The sequence below is a fragment of the Canis aureus genome, chromosome 34, assembly GCF_053574225.1.
Source record: "Canis aureus isolate CA01 chromosome 34, VMU_Caureus_v.1.0, whole genome shotgun sequence".
In the NCBI taxonomy this organism is placed as follows: Eukaryota; Metazoa; Chordata; class Mammalia; order Carnivora; family Canidae; genus Canis; species Canis aureus.
Window position 1 is genome coordinate 23,332,219 of NC_135644.1, and position 17,744 is coordinate 23,349,962.

The following is a 17,744-nucleotide window of genomic DNA, read 5'->3' on the forward strand; positions in this document are numbered from 1 at the left end:
TTAGCCATAAACTATGTAATTTCAAGGTTGTTTTTTTTTTTTTTAATCTTCGGCATCAGAATCCACTTTAGATGACTTAAGTGATTTTTATGCCTGACTGAGAGTGGAGGGTGAATTGCCAAACTGCCCTTTCCATTCCCAACAACAACAACAAAAAAAGCAGGAAAGTAAATAAGAAGCTTCCTGGTCTCAGAGGTCCCACCCAATATAAGCACAGAATGCAGATGAGCAAAGTGAGTGGGCGAGTGAAATCGTTTGTAACAAAAACTCATTATTTACAGATGAGAAATTTATATTGTCAGCGTAATATCTGTGAGTCTGAACAACGCTGAGAGTATATAAATGCAGTAGGCTCTGCTGCAGAAGTACAGAGCTCAGGACACAGCACAGCCAAAGTTCCGAAAAGAGGGCTCGCTCTCTCCCCACCTGCTCTGTTCCAATCGCGGTGTCAGAAGGTAAGATGAATAATGAGTGATTGTAAGACTGTAAGTCCTGTTGGGGGTACAGTTGACTACTCTTAAGGGGGCAGAGCATTATGAGTTAGGTGTTGTTCTATCATCTGATACCTTTTTGCTAATAATACACGGGGCAGAATGGAGGTAAAAAAGTGACATAAAAGTGCATGTACTATATTTACTTCAACATAGTGAAGCTGAAAAGTGAATTGGATAAATAATTCAATGCAAAGATACAAAATAGAAAGAAAAACCAAGATTCAAATCAATGCCCTTGTTATAAGATTTAACTGTTAGGAGAACTGCATTTTTAAGATAAGTGATAACATTTTGAAAAATAAATATTTTCCTTGGGTTTGATAAATGTGTATACTACGTTGAACAGAAGGCGCCTTTTAAATTCAGCAGAAATGTGTCCATTAGGGAAGCTATAACAGCAATTGCTCCTCATCAATGAAAACTTATGGTTTTCTAAAAGAGCAGAATCAACATCATCTTTCAAATATTCAAATTTGTATGAGCCTATCAAAAAGAAATCAAAGTCCATGAAATCAACTCTCTGTAAATGAGACATAGCATATCCGGTGCAGAAAAAAAAGTCTGGTCATTTATTGGGGAACCTTTGGATGGAACTGAGTAAAAACAGATTAATAATTCGTTACTATGTATTAAAGACCAATAATAATAAATAATATATCTAAAACATCCACATTCTGAATGAAATTTTAGTAAATCTCTTTAGAAAAAAAAACAGATGTTCTAAAGTACCTGTTTAAGTTCTTAAGGGCAAAGAACAATTTTACAAAGACCTACAATGGAGAAAATGATTAAGTGGTGTGTTTTTGCCCCACATACGAGGGACCCATAAGAGGAAATGAGCCAACCGGTTTGAAAAGTCTTTATCTGGCCTACAACACCAATATATTTGGGGATGTAATATAATGTCACCTTGCCAAGGTCTAAGGTTTATCTTCCTAAAAGACTTTCCACACAGAGAATAGTATTGTTACCACACTTTCCTTTAAATTTGAGTAGAGATGTGTGGTTCTTTAAAAACTTCTGATTCTCTCCCTAGACTCCCCAAAGGGGGCGGTGAGGGGGTGGGGTTGGGGGGGGAGGCTGTGATTAAAATTCTTCTCTTATTAAGTAGGAGCTTGATCTAAAATAACATAAATATTTGCTTTCTCAGGAGTAGTATTCAAACAATTAATCTTATTCTTAAAATGTTCACAATTCTGTAGGCTTCCACTCAGTGAATAAATGAAATTTTAAATATTAGTTCCTTTTTCAGAAGAAGTATATGCCTGTAAAGGACTTCAAATGTTCCCTTCTATATAGTTGCTTCTCTTTCAGTGAGTCCCCACAGCACAGAATCCCACCTGTTCTAAATCTGCCCCTGTAGAACACTAGAAAATATTGTAAAATCTTTGGCAACTTTGCATAGAATGAATTATTTAGGACTCATGTGACTTGATAACAGCAAGATAACCCTAAAAAGAAATGCTTGCTTTTATTTTTTAAAATTCCGCAAAACATGAATTTACAACTGAGAATTATGATCAGAAGACCCTACCTGTGTACGTAACAAAGTTTCCAAAGTTTGCTGAGAGATAAGCTGAAGCAGAGTAAAATGCCAAGTTAGTAACTTAATACTGATGAACGAACAGGGTGAATATGTAATTTCTACTGTGTTGCTTTGTCTAACTGGCCACTTAATCTACAAAGACAATATTTCAAAGGAAAAATACCCCTGCAGGTACTAAGGTCTCCAGGTTTTAGTGCCAAAGACAGATAGTAAATATGGCAAGGATATTAAAGAAAAGATTGATAGTTTAAAATAATATTTATAAAATCCTTATTTCAAACCAAATGCCATTTGCTAAAAATACTCATTCCAATTATTTATGGATAAGCATAATCAAGCTTGGATTGAAATCCCCACTTCTCAAAGTGAACATGGTCAGTCCTGAAAGTAGCAGAGAGAAGTCCATGACAAATACTGGACTCGAAGCTTCCATTCAGTGAATAGTGGGGCTTGCCCTGTGGGGACATGCAGCCCCACATTCATATCGATCCCCACCCCATCCACACTGCATCATCATGTCCTTGGCATCCAATGGCTTCCCAGGGCATCTGCTTGAGATACGAAGACAAGCAACCAGGTGTATCCTACAACCAGGCCTACGGTGTCAGTAGCAATGAATGACATGTCCTGGACTAAGTCCAATTATAAAACAACCTGGGGACTTCCAAGACTTCAGAAGCAAGCATTAATTTTCTTTATGACAGTGATCTCTTAGTTTCTTGGTTGTGATTGTTCAAGTTGCCAGAAGCATTAGTTCTTGTTGCAAATTGCTTGTCTTTAAAATGATTTTTTCCCTTTAATTTAGAACAGGTCAAAGCACCCTAAAATACCTCAAATCTGTTGGCCGCTTTATAATTACAAAGTCTAGACCAAGTTACACTATTTAAAATATAAATGAATAATACATCTGAACCGACAGCTGGTATGCCAAGTTGTAGCCTGAGGCTGCTTTAAGATGGTTGAAATGCAGTATAATGTAAATGCTTGGAAGTGGAGGACTATTAATTGAAAGCCAGACTCATAGTGAAGGGGGTGGCATTATGGATAAGGTGCCATTCAGGCTAACCATATGTAGCATATCATCTACAGGAGATATTTTAAATGTTTATCATGGACATTTTTAATTTCAAGTCTGGAAATGAGCCTTCTCATCATTAACCCAAGTGTCCCTACACTAATGAAAAAGCTTAGTTGGTGGTACATATCTGTTTTGTGGTTTTTTTTTAATTGGGTGGAACATATCTTTTGTATCCTTTTTTGTCACCAAGCAAAATCTGGGGAAAAATATAATTTACTATTTGAAATTACTCTGGAAATATTATCAGAGTAAAATTGATGACTAGCTTATTCTTTCTATTTGTAATATATTTACCTCGTCAAAATCAAACTAATTTAATCTGACAGGTTTAAATATGGTTGCTGGTCTTCCCCCCACCCCCACCCCGCAATGCTGGCCCCTGACTCTGTGTTCCCACAGGCAGCAAAAATGAAAAGCATTTACTTTGTGGCTGGATTGTTTGTAATGCTGGTACAAGGCAGCTGGCAACGTTCTCTTCAAGACACAGAGGAGAAATCCAGGTATTAAATCCCTAGACGTGAACTAACAAAACATTATGGTTAGCATATAGCCTGTAAAAACTATGACTGGTGAAGAGGTCTCGGTAAAATACTCTGTGAGTGTTCCAAATGTTCAAGGTATTATTGTGATAAAGACATTTCTGCAGGCGAGATCAGAGTATGTGCTATTTCATAAGTGAAGGGGTGAGCAATGTTGCAAATTCATTACACAGGAAATTATAGCTCTTTGATATCTTCAGCTGATCTTATCTATCCATTCATTACACACTGTAGCGTAGATTATTTTAATTATTCATACCAACTTTGTCTCTCTTTTACTCCTTTGAAAAAATAGTGGTTAGTTGCTTTTTGTGAAAGTCATGTGTTCGTGATAGAAAATATTTTTTAAACATGCAAAAATTTTTTCAAGTACTTAAGCTTCCCTATTCAGAGAAAACCATTCATAATTCTAAAATTTGGTGTATTACCTTCCTGTATTTAATATGCGCTGGGATATAAGTATATCCCAGATACTATGTTTTATCTCTTTCATTATGTTTTTGGTTTTTTTCTTATATCGTTAAAAATATCTATTAAACATCTTTGACCTTTAATAGCTACACACTATTTCATCTCATAAATGTACAATATTTTTTTAGCTATTCTTCCTTTATTGAACACTTAGGTATTCTTCAGATTTTCCCAAAAGAATGCTGCAGATAACATTTTTTCCCCTACATTTCTTCATTATTTTCTGAGGATAGATTTCTAGTAGTAGAATAACTATGTCAAAGGGTTTGAATGAGTCTAAATTTTTATATTATCTTGCCAACTTGCTTTCCAGAGAAGTCACACACATACACAGTCCCATCAGCAGTATAGAAATACTTCTCCCACACTATCCTCCCCAGTATTTAATCTTTGTGAATTTGACAGGTAAAAATAGTATCTCATTTCTATTTCTGAGTATTAATTACATGGACTATTTCCCCATATTTGCCATGCCAACCAACTGTTGATTCCTGGCATGCTCATTATCTACTATAGTTACAAATTACCAAGTGCACTTTTTCTTGTCTTTTTTTTTGAGTGTTTAATTGTCTTTCTTCCACCATTAGCTACCATTTAACCATGTAACTGAGCGGCTGTTTTACATTAATATATGCAAAAATACAGTAGGAACATAAATCTGCTGCCTAACAAATGAGATGGAATTTTGTACTCTTTTAAAATGTTGACGTCATTGATCTCTTCTGTCACTATTAGCATAATCATGAGTAGATGCGTTAAATGAAAAAAAAGATTTATTTAATCTCATTTCCGCAAAAAAGAAGCCAGTTGAAAAATCTACTACTAGAATCCAGAATCAGAGTGTATTCTGTTCCAGTAGAACTATGGAAGTCCCGTGGCCAGCTAAGGTGTCTCTGAACCACACACTGAAATACACCAAGCACCTGCCTTCCAGCTTCATATAGAGCAGTATTTTGTAGAGAAGATGTCGTTCAAAGTGGTTCTGCTCTTGAGGAGAGATTTACTTGTACCAATTACCGCTCTTCACAGATCATTCTCAGCTCCTCAGACAGAGCCGCTCAATGATCTGGATCAGATGAATGAAGACAAGCGTCATTCTCAGGGTACATTCACCAGTGACTACAGCAAGTATCTGGACTCCAGGCGTGCCCAGGATTTCGTGCAGTGGTTGATGAACACCAAGAGGAACAAGTAAGGGTCCGACCTGGTCCAAAAGTTGCACACAGATGTATTACCTAAATAAGTCTAAAATTCCTCCTGACTTTTTGTTTTTATCATGCTCATCAAATAGTGCCCATAAACTCTTCAAATTTTGAGGATTTTCAAGGTTGGTGATGCAATCCTTTGTATTATTCCTCTGAATGTCCCACCCCCTCACTCTAATCCCCTTACCTATCCTCCAATGGGACATGGACTTTAAATTATATTCCCAACTGCAGTTTTAGCAATATTTACTGCCTTGGCCCATTTCCCTTTAAAATCGGAAGTTGACTTTGGTGAACCTGCAAGGTGAAGAATCGAATTTCTGACCAAAAGAGAGAGCAAATTCAACATTCCCTTGTAGGGTTCAAAGTCATGACTGTGATCACGTTCAAAGTCTCCTCTAGCCAAGTTACTCATGGTAAGGAATGGAAACAGATGCAGTCTTTTTCTTGTAGAATACAATCCAAGATACACATTTAAAATTACAGCCTAGCTGCACAGCATAAAGAGAGAAGAAGGCAAATAAGAACACAAGCCTATCGTAAGGCATACATTTTAATGTTGGATTTTCTTTGACAGTGTTGGGTTTTTTGCTACATCTAGGCTACTGGAGGAAATCATCCGCAAGGGTTTCACAGGGATGGTGGAATTTCACAATTTCTTTGGAGGGTGGCCCACAAGGGGAAGGGAGTTATGCATACAAAGTAGCTGAAGGAATCTAAAAATCAGGAAAAGGGCATAGATTTGTCTGGATAGAAGAGAGAAGGGAGAGAGGAAGGGAGAGCAAGAGAGTGAACAGGAGCCAGCAGGAGAAACAGGAGCCCCAGAGCACTTGACCTGAAGTTCCTAAAGTGGAAGTTTAGAGCTGCAGGAAAGCTAGTGGGCGCGGCCAGAGAAGACAGTGGGAGAAGTCCCTGCCAGGGACTACAGATGAGGCCATCACAAATTTGGGAAAAAAAAAAAAAAGGAAAACAACTGTCCTCCTTTCTAGAAAGGGGATGCCGCAACGTGATAAACTAACGATTTTTCTTCTCTGGTGGTTTCTGTTGTGTGTTTAAGATCAACCTTGTGGGGTAATATGTGATCAACCTCCTGGGGAAACTGAGGGCGGCTAGTCACCCCCCCTCCACAGAGCACTCTGCATACACTTGAGGGTGAAATGAAGAGCTCTTCCTAGCTTTCCTCCTTGCCTTCCCATCGCACATTCCCTTTGATCCATTACCACGTGGTCCTTCTGAAGCTATTTTGAGATGGTCCTTGGCTTTCCCTGGGATCATTAATCGACTCCGACCCCGTGCCGACTAATCACACACAGCTACCTTGTTTGCAAGTAGCAGAGCACAGTGCAGAGCCCACATATACTGGGACTGGAGTAAATGCAGCTTTGATAATCGATGGCACAGACAAGCAGGGCAGGCGAAAACGGATGTGCTGGGTCAAGGGGGGGTGTAGGCCGCTGCACCTGTTGTTAGCCTGAGCCCATCAACCTTCGCTCCAGGTAATTAATGTAGAGTCAGAATGATCCCCTGAGCACCCTCATCTCCCAAATCTCCCTAAGCCCCTTCTACATAGGATCCCGAACCCAAAGCTGCACTGCTTAAAGGTGAGAACCATATTGCTAAAGAGACAGATCTTCAACTTAACTTTCACATTTCTTTCAGGAATAACATTGCCAAACGTCATGATGAATTTGAGAGACATGCTGAAGGGACCTTTACCAGTGATGTAAGTTCTTATTTGGAAGGCCAAGCTGCCAAGGAATTCATTGCTTGGCTGGTGAAAGGCCGGGGAAGGCGAGAGTAAGTCTGTACATTCTTATTTAACATTTTTTTTTGCATGATGCTGAAAACTTAGACTACAGTTATCTATATATGGATCTGGATTACAGAAGCAATTAGTATAGTCTCACATAGTGAGGAAATAACTCGAGTTGGTGGGAGACCGTCTACAAAAAGTCTAGTCTGTTTTATTTCTGATAGAATGTATTAATAACATTTATCATTAATAATCATCCCCTATTATAGTTGTGTTATAATTAGGGTATTCATTTGTCAATCCAGGACACTCTGAATAACAAAAAGAATGCTTTCGATAACTGTACCAGGACAACAAGTTTAAGTGAGAACTGTCTCTGGAAAACTAGGGATAAGGATTAAGAAGACATAGAGATAAGGAGAAGAGACATAGGGAAAGACGGATGATAAATATTTACATGTGGGATCACATACATGTGTGTGTCAGGCCTCAGGTTAAAAAGTGATGAAGACAGAAAGGAACAAAACTCAATATGTGTAATGAAATGCCACTCAAAGTAGAGATAGGTGGAAACACCCAGAGATTTAACGATATGCCCATTTCTTAATAGGGCTGTCACAGAGACAACCACTAAATTGCCAAAGTTGAAAATGAAGCTAAAGGCTTTTGGGACTTTCTTGGAACTTACCACAACCAAACAGATTCCTGAACCATCTCATTTTCTCCTGATCATTTTGATTGACATTTGAAATATGAAAGGCAGGAAATTCATGTTCAACTCTGGGGCTTTTTTTAGTGAGATGTAAAACAAGCTCACTGAGAACTTCAAGAGATCTTAAGACAAAAGGAAACGAGGGTTGTCGCTGACTTTTAAAACGTGAACGATCAAACTGATGAAACTAATGGTAAAAAAAAAAAGTCACTTCCACTTGAGGATATTTTATAGTGTTTTAACGTAATGCCAAACATTCTGCTATGCTAAACCATTCAAAAAGAAAATGTTACATAGACCGAGTTTTAATCCCTTCATGTTGCACTTTGCAAGGCTGTTCTAAATGATCACGAGTTCTACGAGACATAATACACTTTTCTAAGTTATAGACAAATTAAGTCTCAGTAATAACATCTGTGCTGCCAATACACTAGAATCTTCGAAGTAGCCTGGAATATTGAAAAGGGCACAGAGCTACAATGGTTTGGTTTCAGATCCCAGCTCTGCTCTTTCCTACCTGCCTCATTCCTTGGCCCACATGCAGGTTTCTCTGGGCTTTTCCTACTAGACCTCAGGACATAGCAACTCTTCTCTCAGTGAGCCTCACACAGGGATAGGCAATCAGTAAGGACTTACTTAAAACATTTAACCAAGTATTCATTTGACCCTTTTTAATCAGTTTCCCAGAAGAAGTTGCCATTGTTGAAGAATTGCGTCGCAGACACGCCGACGGTTCTTTCTCTGATGAGATGAACACAGTTCTTGATACTCTTGCCACCCGGGACTTTATAAACTGGCTGCTTCAGACCAAAATTACTGACAGGTGACTGTATTTTAGTTCATTCTGAAAATCAGCAAAACCTCCATAGATATAATCATACAGGCTACCAGTTGTTCCCTCTGTGGGGGAGAGGGTCTTTATTGAGTCTCTTGGTACCTAATTGAACCATTTAAGAAAACATTCTTGTATTCATTTTTGATCATTAGAGTTTTCTCCATTCACCCACTTATTCCAAATACACTTCCTGAGTGTCAACAAGGAATAGGGCATTAGGAACACAGATATAAATGAAACAAGGACATGTTAAGTCATCCGCATATTAATATCATGTTAAAAATTGCAAGATATATTGACATTTTAGCACAAAGTAAAATGCCAGTATACATGGTATTAGATATTGAATGTAATAAGCATAAAGTAAAAACACCAAAACCTAACCACTTATCTTGATAGGTTATAACTGCTTTTTACAATTACCCATAAATATATTTCTTGATAGAGGAGCTTTAGGATAAGTCCTCTCTGAATGCAAATGTTTGAAGACTTCAAAAGACTAAGGGGTTTATAAGATAAAAATATTGATGAACAGCTTTTTTCAAAGTAAATCCCTGAAATATTTCCCAGATAAATTAGTTACATCATCTCGGTATTATAGCTATATTAAATCACTGTCCTTTTTTTTTAATCTCTAGGAAGTAAGTATGTCACTCTTCAAGATCACCTTCACATCACCTGCGAGCCATGGGGGATATTTGAAATTTTAAGTTCTGTAAATTTAAGAGGTGTATTCCGAAACTATATTGCTTTGCATGCTAATAAATAAATTTTCTTTTGATGTTGTGTAGCCAAAGATTGTAAATGGAATAAACTACTGTCAAAATATTGCTAAAATACCAGCTTTAAAACATGAAATTACAGAATTCTCTCATTTTCTTATTTTGGATGAAGTACCCTAACCTGCTTACATTTAGCAATGAAATTATTTTTCTGTGATATAATTTGTACATAGAAATTATTTCAATCACAACATATTTGCATTGTAATGGTAGGATAAGGGAGGACAAGTAGCCACAGCGGTAAAACTGGAAAGAGACATTCCTTCTTGAAACGTTTGTCGTAAAAGTGCTCCGCTTTCAATATATTAAAGGTAGCTAAATAAAATTTTCAAGCTTCTCTACCATTGTCTGTTTTTTCTCTTCTTCGCGACCCCACTCCTTCCAAATACCCCTTCTTCAGCCCATGAGGCAAATCTGGTGCCCAGACGTGGCTTCAATGATTTGAATGGCTGCGCAGCACTTTCACATTTTGAGCCAACATTGAAAAATCAATGTATTTTATATAAACATATTGATTTATGGCTTATCTTCTTAAAAATATAGTATCAGGCAATATTAGATCTACAAGACAAATCTCTTCTAGAGCTAAGTACCAGCTGCCTCCTTGTGAAGAGTCACATGCTCTTAGTCAATTAAAAAAAAAAAAAAACAGCTCTTAGTTTTGCTGATCTTTTCTGTTGTTTTTCTGGCCTCTATTTAATTTATTTCCACTCTGATCTTTGTTATTTCCGTCCTTCTGCCAGCTTTGGGTTTAATTTGTACTTGTTTTTCTAAATCTTGAGATATAAAGTTAGGTCATTTATTTGAGATCTTTTGATTTTTTTCATTATATACATTTATCACTTTATCCTTCCCTCTAAGCACTGCTTTTGCAGCATCCCATGCATTTTGGTGTACTGTGTTTCCATTTTCATTTGTTTCATGATTTTTTTTATTTCCTTTTTGATTTTTTTTTTTTTGACATATTGTTGTTCAGGAATGTGTGGCTTAGTTTCCACCTGCTTGTAAATTTTTTCAGCTCTCCTCTTTTTATCGATTTCTAGTTTCATGCCAGAAAGGATAGGTGATAGTTGATTTGAAATCATATCAAGATTTGCTTTGTGGCCTATCATATGACCCATTCTGGAAAATGTTCCACATGTACTTGAGAAGAATGTGTATTCCGCTGCTGTTGGATGGGATGATCTAGAAGTGTCTTAGGTCAATTTAGTCTGATGTATGGTTCAAGTTCAACATTTGCTAGTTGATTATCTGTTTGGATAATCTCTCCATTATTGAAACTTGAATATTATGTCCTCTACTATGATTATATTGTTGTCTATTTCTGCCTTTAGATATGTTAGTATTTGCTTAATATATTTAGGTGCTGCTAAATATGGTGTGGGTAGGTTTATGACTGCTATATCTTTTTAATGAATTGACCCCTTCCCATTATATAATGACCTTTTTTCTCTCTTGTTACCCCCTTGGCTTAAGGTCTATTTTTTTCTGATGCAAATATAACTACCCTACTTTCTTTTGGATGCCACTTGCATGGAATAATTTTTTCCATCCTTTCAGTTTGAGCCTCTGTGTGTCCTTAAAGCTGAACTGAGTCTCTTATAGGCAGTATGTAGTTAGGTCTTGGAGGTTTTTATCCATTTAACTACTCCATGTCTTTTGATTGGTGAATTCAATCCACTTACATTTAGAGTAATTATCAATATGTAGAAAATTACTAATGCCATAGTATTCATTGTTTTCTGGCTATTTTGTAGTTCAATTATTTTTTTCCCTCTGTTTCTGCTTCTCTTTGTTAATTGGTGATTTTTCATGTTTTTTTTTCTGTTAAACAAAGAATGGCTTTCTTAGTATAAAAACATACATACACAAACTATAAAGTGCTAAGAAACTTAAATATTTAAGTCATAGCAAGGAGGTGGCAATTCAACATCTGGGGGCTACCGAAGGCTTAAAGGAGGCTGCAACAGATTGCACTTCCACAGTGAAGAGAGCAATTTTGAAGGGGAAGAGAGGCCAGATATAACAGTTTTTCAAGTTCTTCTTCTCATCAAAACTCATGGGAAGCACTCTATTCACAGGGAAGTGTGCAATATCATGTTCTTCAGGCAGGTCAAGACTCAAAAAATCTAGAGTATTTGAGGGAATGAAATTTTCAATTTCTGGATTGGTGTCATCCAAGGCAAGAACAGAGCTTTTTGCTTTGTTCTCTGTTTCATCAAGAAGGCTGTCTTTTCTGTTGGAGAGGTCCGTTAATCTCTACTGATTTTTCTGTTATGTTAATAGTTCTTGAAGCCTTTCTGGCAGCTTAGATAAGACTTGTGGAGCACCAAACGTTTTGCTAACATTTGGCATTGAAACCTGAATCTCCCCTCTAAAGCTTTGGCTGAAGCCCAGACTCCAGCCCATTCTTGGTAGCTGCAAGGGACCTGGATCACCATTTTCCTTAACAACAACAACAAAAAAATCAGTCACCATTCTGGATTAGGTAAGGTTCTGTCTCTTTTTCTACTCTGATTCCCCTTTCTTTATCTTTTGTGAATTTAAGTTTTTGCTTTATGGTTGCCATAAGGCTTACATAAAAACATCTCATAGATAAAAACAGTCCATTTTAACTTGATAGTGATCTAACTACAATTGCATACAAAAGCTCTACCCTTTTACTCCTCCTTTTTTGTATCTTTGATATCACAAAGATATCTCTTTTACCTCTTTTTATGTTTTGTATTTGTTAACAAATTGTAGTAGCTACTTTTCTGTAGATGCTTTCTATTACACTTTTCATTTTATTCACTGAATTCTTCAGCTCTAGAATTTCTGTTTTGTCCTTTTTATAATTACTATCTCTTTGTTAAACTCATTTTGTTCATATATTGTTTTCCTGATTTTGTTGAATTGTCTTTTCATGTTTTCTTGTAACTCATTGAGTTACCTCAAAACGGCAGCTTAGAATTATTTGTCAGCTAGATTGCAAAATTCAGTGTCTCTGAGGTCAGCAATTTGAGGTTTATTATCTTTTGGTGATGATATGTGTACTTGATTCTTCATGCATTTAGAGTCTTGCATTACTACTTTCATATTCGAGGTAGTAGACACACTCAAATTTTTACTAGCTGTCTTCAGGTGGGATATTAGTCCTATTATATGAGGGGCTTCTCTGACCTTCTGTGGGTACACCCACTCCACAGCTCTCACTTCTTGTGGAAGAATTCTTAAGCTTTTGTATCTTCTCTGATTCTTATGATTCACCAGGCTGGCTACTGGAAACCTAGTTTTTGTTTTCCAAACATAGTGCTACGGCTCAAGTTTGTGAGCTGGCTCTCTGACACACAGAGAGCTTACCAGAGCTGGCTCTCTGACACACTGCACTAGGGTGCACATACCAGAGACCAGGCATAGAGTTGAAGGAGGTGTGGGCTTAGCACTTGGGGCACTGAGAGTGCCTGCAGGCCTGATGGGATGTGTACCATGTTTTCTTGTCTGCAAATTGTTGCCTTTACCACTCCAGAACCAATGTACCCAGGGATGACTTAAAAGGCTCCATTTATAACTGAAATTTGGCTTAGAAACTGTATTCTCATTATATCAGTCAAAAGCTTGAGCACATCTCTGTATGTTCCAGTTAAGTGGCAGCCTTCAGAGCCATGGGATGTTCTCATACAAAGCAGGAGAGATAGCTAAGAAAATTGGCATGCACTCTGGAAAACTGTGTGAAGGTTCCTCAAAGAGTTAAAAATAGAGCTACCCTACGAGCCAGCAATTGCACTGCTGGGGATTTACCCCAAAGATACAGATGCAGTGAAACGCCGGGACACCTGCACCCCAATGTTTATAGCAGCAATGTCCATGGTGGCCAAACTGTGGAAGGAGCCTTGATGTCCATCGAAAGATGAATGGATGAAGAAGATGTGGTCTATGTATGCAATGGAATATTACTCAGCCATCAGAAACGACAAATATCCACCATTTGCTTCCATATGTTTTTTTTATAATGTAAAACTATTTTTTATATAAAAAATCTTTATTTTGCTTTCAAGTGATTTCTTCAAACTTTCAGACACAAAGTGGAGAGTATTATGCTGAGTAAAGTAAATCGGTCGGAGAAGGACAATCATTATATGGTTTCACTCACATGGGGAATATAAAAAATAGTGAAAGGGATTAAAGGGGAAAGGAGAGAAAATGAGTGGGAAATATCAGAGAGGATGACAGGACATGAGAGACTCCTAACTCTGGGAAACGAACAAGGGGTAATGGAAGGGGAGGTGGGCGGGGGGACAGGGTGACTGGGTGATGGGCACTGAGGGGGGCAGTCAACAGGATGAGCACTGGGTGTTACACTATATGTTGGCAAATCGAACTCCAATAAAAAAATAGACAAAAAAAAAAACCACAAGAAAATTGGCATGTGGTTGAGGCTGAGATGAATGGAAAAGGGGAGGATAAGACAGAGAATGTAAGTCAAGCTCAAAGGAACGCCAAAAGTCAAAAGCAGAGAAAATTAATCTTTCCTTAAGTTCAAGAGGCAAACTAAGGGATACCAATGGAAAATAAAGCTAAGGAAAGAGTCATGTATGTGTAGAAATGTTTATTAGTTATGTATATGTTTAACTGTATGCAATCCAAACTCAATCACAGAGAGGTAGCTACATAGGTGTTTATATTTTGTACAAAACAAGAAGTCCAGAGGCAGGGAGTCCAAAGGTAAACATGTCAGTAACAGCACATGATCTTTATCCTCCTGCTTTGGCCACCTTAAGATTGGTCACAAGATTGAAAGATGACTGGTCCATCTTCCAGTTTCCTGTTCATTTTCCAGGGAAGATGAAGAAGAAAAAAAGAGAGGGATGGGTAGGAGGAGAAGAGGAAGAGGAGGAAGAAAACAAGAATAAGACATATAGGAAATGAGAATTAACAATCAGAAATAGAATGCACTACTTTTGAAAAAGTAAAACATCCTCAGAAATTCCCAGCTTTTCAATCTTGGCTTGCTAGCCAGATATGTGTCCCATGACCACATCCTGGCTAGAAGGGAGGCTGGGAAACATTGTCTTTCAGGATTATACAAAATCAGAATTAAATTGACTAGGAAAAGGAAAAAAGTAAATGTTATACAAGGAATTAAAATCAAAAGATACATTACCAAAGTGGTGTTTTGATGTCCACGCCTTATTTTAGTGTTACCTTTGTAGTTTGGGGTTTTGTTGGCCTAATTTAAGTCCAAGCAGGTCTACAGAAATCTAAACTCCCACTGAATTCAATGTGATAAAAAGAAAACACCCAACAAAGAAATTATTGGAGAATATTCAGATAAAATTCATATAAACATTTTATATCTTTAATTATAAAACTAAGATAAATAATGGGAAGCAAAGAGTGATTCATTCAGGTTGAATGAATCAAGCAGATATAAAAGACAGTAGAGTTGTGCTCTTACGATCAGAAGATAAAACTCAAGCATAAAAATAGTAGAGAAAAGAAGGACACTTTAGAATTCTAAGTGTTATGAATTGTAATGAAGATCCATAACAGCTATTAATATTTAGGCACCCAATGGCACATCAACCACTTCCACAGAGCAGAAACTACATGAGATTAAAGAAGCAATAGTCATAAATACACTAATAATGGGAAATCTTAACCCTCCTCTCTTAACCCAAGATAAAGCCAGTGAGGTAAAATTTAGGCTACATAAGACCTAAACAACATAATCAATAAGATAGATATTATATATCTAAACTGAATTATGAATTCTATGAAAAAGCATACGTTTTCCAAAATGGGATAGAAATTTCACAAAAATTGATCACATAGTAGGCAATTTGTACAAATGGTCTGTACATCAGTATTTGTACAAATATTGTTCTCTGACCACAATGCAACAAAACTAGAAACAAATTTTAAAATTGTTTTTAAAAGCTTTTTTTAAGACTGGATGTTAAAATACATAATGTTAAGCAATTCTTAGGTCAAAGGGAAATCGCAGTTCAAAACTGTCAGTTTATAGAAACTAAGAACAACGATAATGTTACACATCAGAATCAAAAGAACATTGCTAAACACAGCTGCAAGGGAAATTCTTACTATTAAGCATTTATAATTGTAAAAAAATGCATTGAAGATAGATTAAATATGTCATTAAAAAGCTAGAAAAAGACTCAGAGAGGAAAAAAGGTAAAGGAAAGAAATTAATAAAGAAAAAAGCAAAAATAATGAGATAGAAAACAAATAATAGAGCTAATGATAAAATAAAAATACTGGTTCTTTGAAGGAAAAATTAGGAAAATTGACAAACGACTGAAAAAACTTGTTTTTTAAAAAAGAGAAAATAGAGCGGCCCAGGTGGCTCAGCGGTTTAGTGCCGCCTTCGGCCCAGGGCGTGATCCTGGAGACCCAGGATCGAGTCACACCTCAGGCCCCTGCATGGAGCCTGCTTCTCCCTCTGCCTGTGTCTCTTCCTCTCTCTCTCTCTCTCTCTCTCCCTGTATATATATATATTTATATAAAATATAAATACCACAATAAGAAATGATAAAGGTAAATAATTATCAAAGTAAAAATGTTTTTTAATTGAGACTAATTTAAACAACTTTATGTCAATACACTTAACAATAGGTTTAGAAAATAACTTCATAGGAAAATACAATTTACCAAAATTGTTCCCCAATATAGATGGACACTCAAGAGAGATCACTTTCCACTGAAGAAATAGATAAAACTTTTAAAGATGTCCCTACAAAAAACATGATGTCTCTACAAAAAACCTGATGATTTCACAATGGATTCCTACTTAACCTCAAAGCATCAGAAAATCAATAATATTTAAGCTATTCCAGAATACTGAAAACACAAATGGCATGTAAATTCTTTTTCCGAAATGAATGAGCATAACATGATACTAAAATATGAAAACAAGGGGCGCCTGGGTGTCACAGTTGGTAAAGCATAGGACTCTTGATTTCTGCTCAGGTCATGATCTTAGGGTCATGAGATCAAGCACAGTGTAGGCTCTGCACTCAGTATAGAGTCTGCTTAAGACTCTCTCCTTTGCCCCTCCTCCTCTCTTTCTAAAACAATTTTGTTTAATTTTAAAAAATCAAATATGAAAACAAATTGCACAAAATTCTACAGATGAATTTCGCTTATAAACCTAGATTCAAATATCTAACAAAAAGAATCCAACTGTCCATTAAGAATAATATAATGCAGAGAAATCAGAGCACTTGTGCACCATCATTAGGAATGTAAAATGGTATAGCTCCTGTGGAAAATAGCATGAGAGTTCCTTTAAAAAGTTCCTTTAAAAAGTTAAAAATAGAGTTATCATAAAACCCAACAATTCCACCTCTGGGTACATACCCCAAATCATTGAAAGCATGGTCTCAAAGAGATATTTGTGCATCCATATTCATAGCAGTATTATACACAATAGCTACAACATGGAAACAACACAAGGGCTATTGACTGATGAATGGATAAGCAAAATGTATCATATACATACAAAGTGATTCAGACCTGGGGTGCCTGGATAGCTCAATCAGTTAAGTGTCCGCCTTCAGCTCAGTTCACAGTCTCAAATCCTGGGATGGAGCCAGGGTCAGGCTCCCTGCTCAGCGTGAAATCTGATCCTCCCCCCTGCTGGTGTGCTCTCTCTCTTTCTCTCTCTCAAATAAATAAATAAATAATCCTTAAAAAAAAAAAAAAAGAAAGAAAATGATCCAGCCTTAAAAATGAAGGAAATTCTGCAATTTACTACAACATGGATGAAACTTGACATTATGCTGAATGAAATAAGTTGATCACAAAAAGATAAATACTATATGATTCTACTCGATGTACTAGTAGTTAAAAATGAAAAAGACAAAAATTGTAATGGTGGTTGCCAGGAACTGGGGAAAGGGGAGAATGGGAAGTTATTGTTTAATAAGTATAGCATCTCAGTTTTTCAAAAGAGTTATGGGGATGAATGATTGTGATAGTTGTGAAACAACATGATGTATTTATTACCATTGAGTTGTATGTACACTTAGAAATGGTTAAGATGGTAAATTTAATGTTATGTGTATTTACCACAATAAATGTGTGTGTGCTTGTGTGTATGTGTGTAATCATCAATGGAGATCATGTTTTAAATGTAAAGCAATTCAATATTAGAAAGCCCCTCAACATAATTCATCATATTAATAAGCATGAGAAAACCATCATATCATCTCTATAGATACCAAAAATGCACACTGACAATATTGAATCCTCTTCCATGATAAGATACAAATTGATGGATATTTTCTAGATAAGATAAAACATATACTAGCCCAAAAGTTTGCAGTTT

General features: G+C 36.6%; 1 protein-coding gene across 2 annotated transcripts; it reads left to right on the forward strand.

Moving 5' to 3' along the window:
• The first annotated feature begins 249 nt into the window (after window positions 1-249).
• Window positions 250-9,756, forward strand: GCG (glucagon). Of its 2 annotated transcripts, XM_077883173.1 has the most exons (6): window positions 259-455; window positions 3,518-3,618; window positions 5,158-5,319; window positions 6,993-7,130; window positions 8,478-8,621; window positions 9,272-9,756. In XM_077883173.1, the coding sequence occupies exons 2-6, from the start codon at window positions 3,527-3,529 to the stop codon at window positions 9,276-9,278; spliced, it is 543 nt and encodes a 180-aa protein (XP_077739299.1). In that variant the 5' UTR covers window positions 259-455; window positions 3,518-3,526; the 3' UTR covers window positions 9,279-9,756. The 2 variants fall into 2 exon arrangements, with proteins under 2 accessions (XP_077739300.1, XP_077739299.1); XM_077883174.1 differs by lacking the exon at window positions 9,272-9,756 and having other exon boundaries at window positions 250-455; window positions 8,478-8,625.
• Window positions 9,757-17,744: the final 7,988 nt, after the last annotated feature.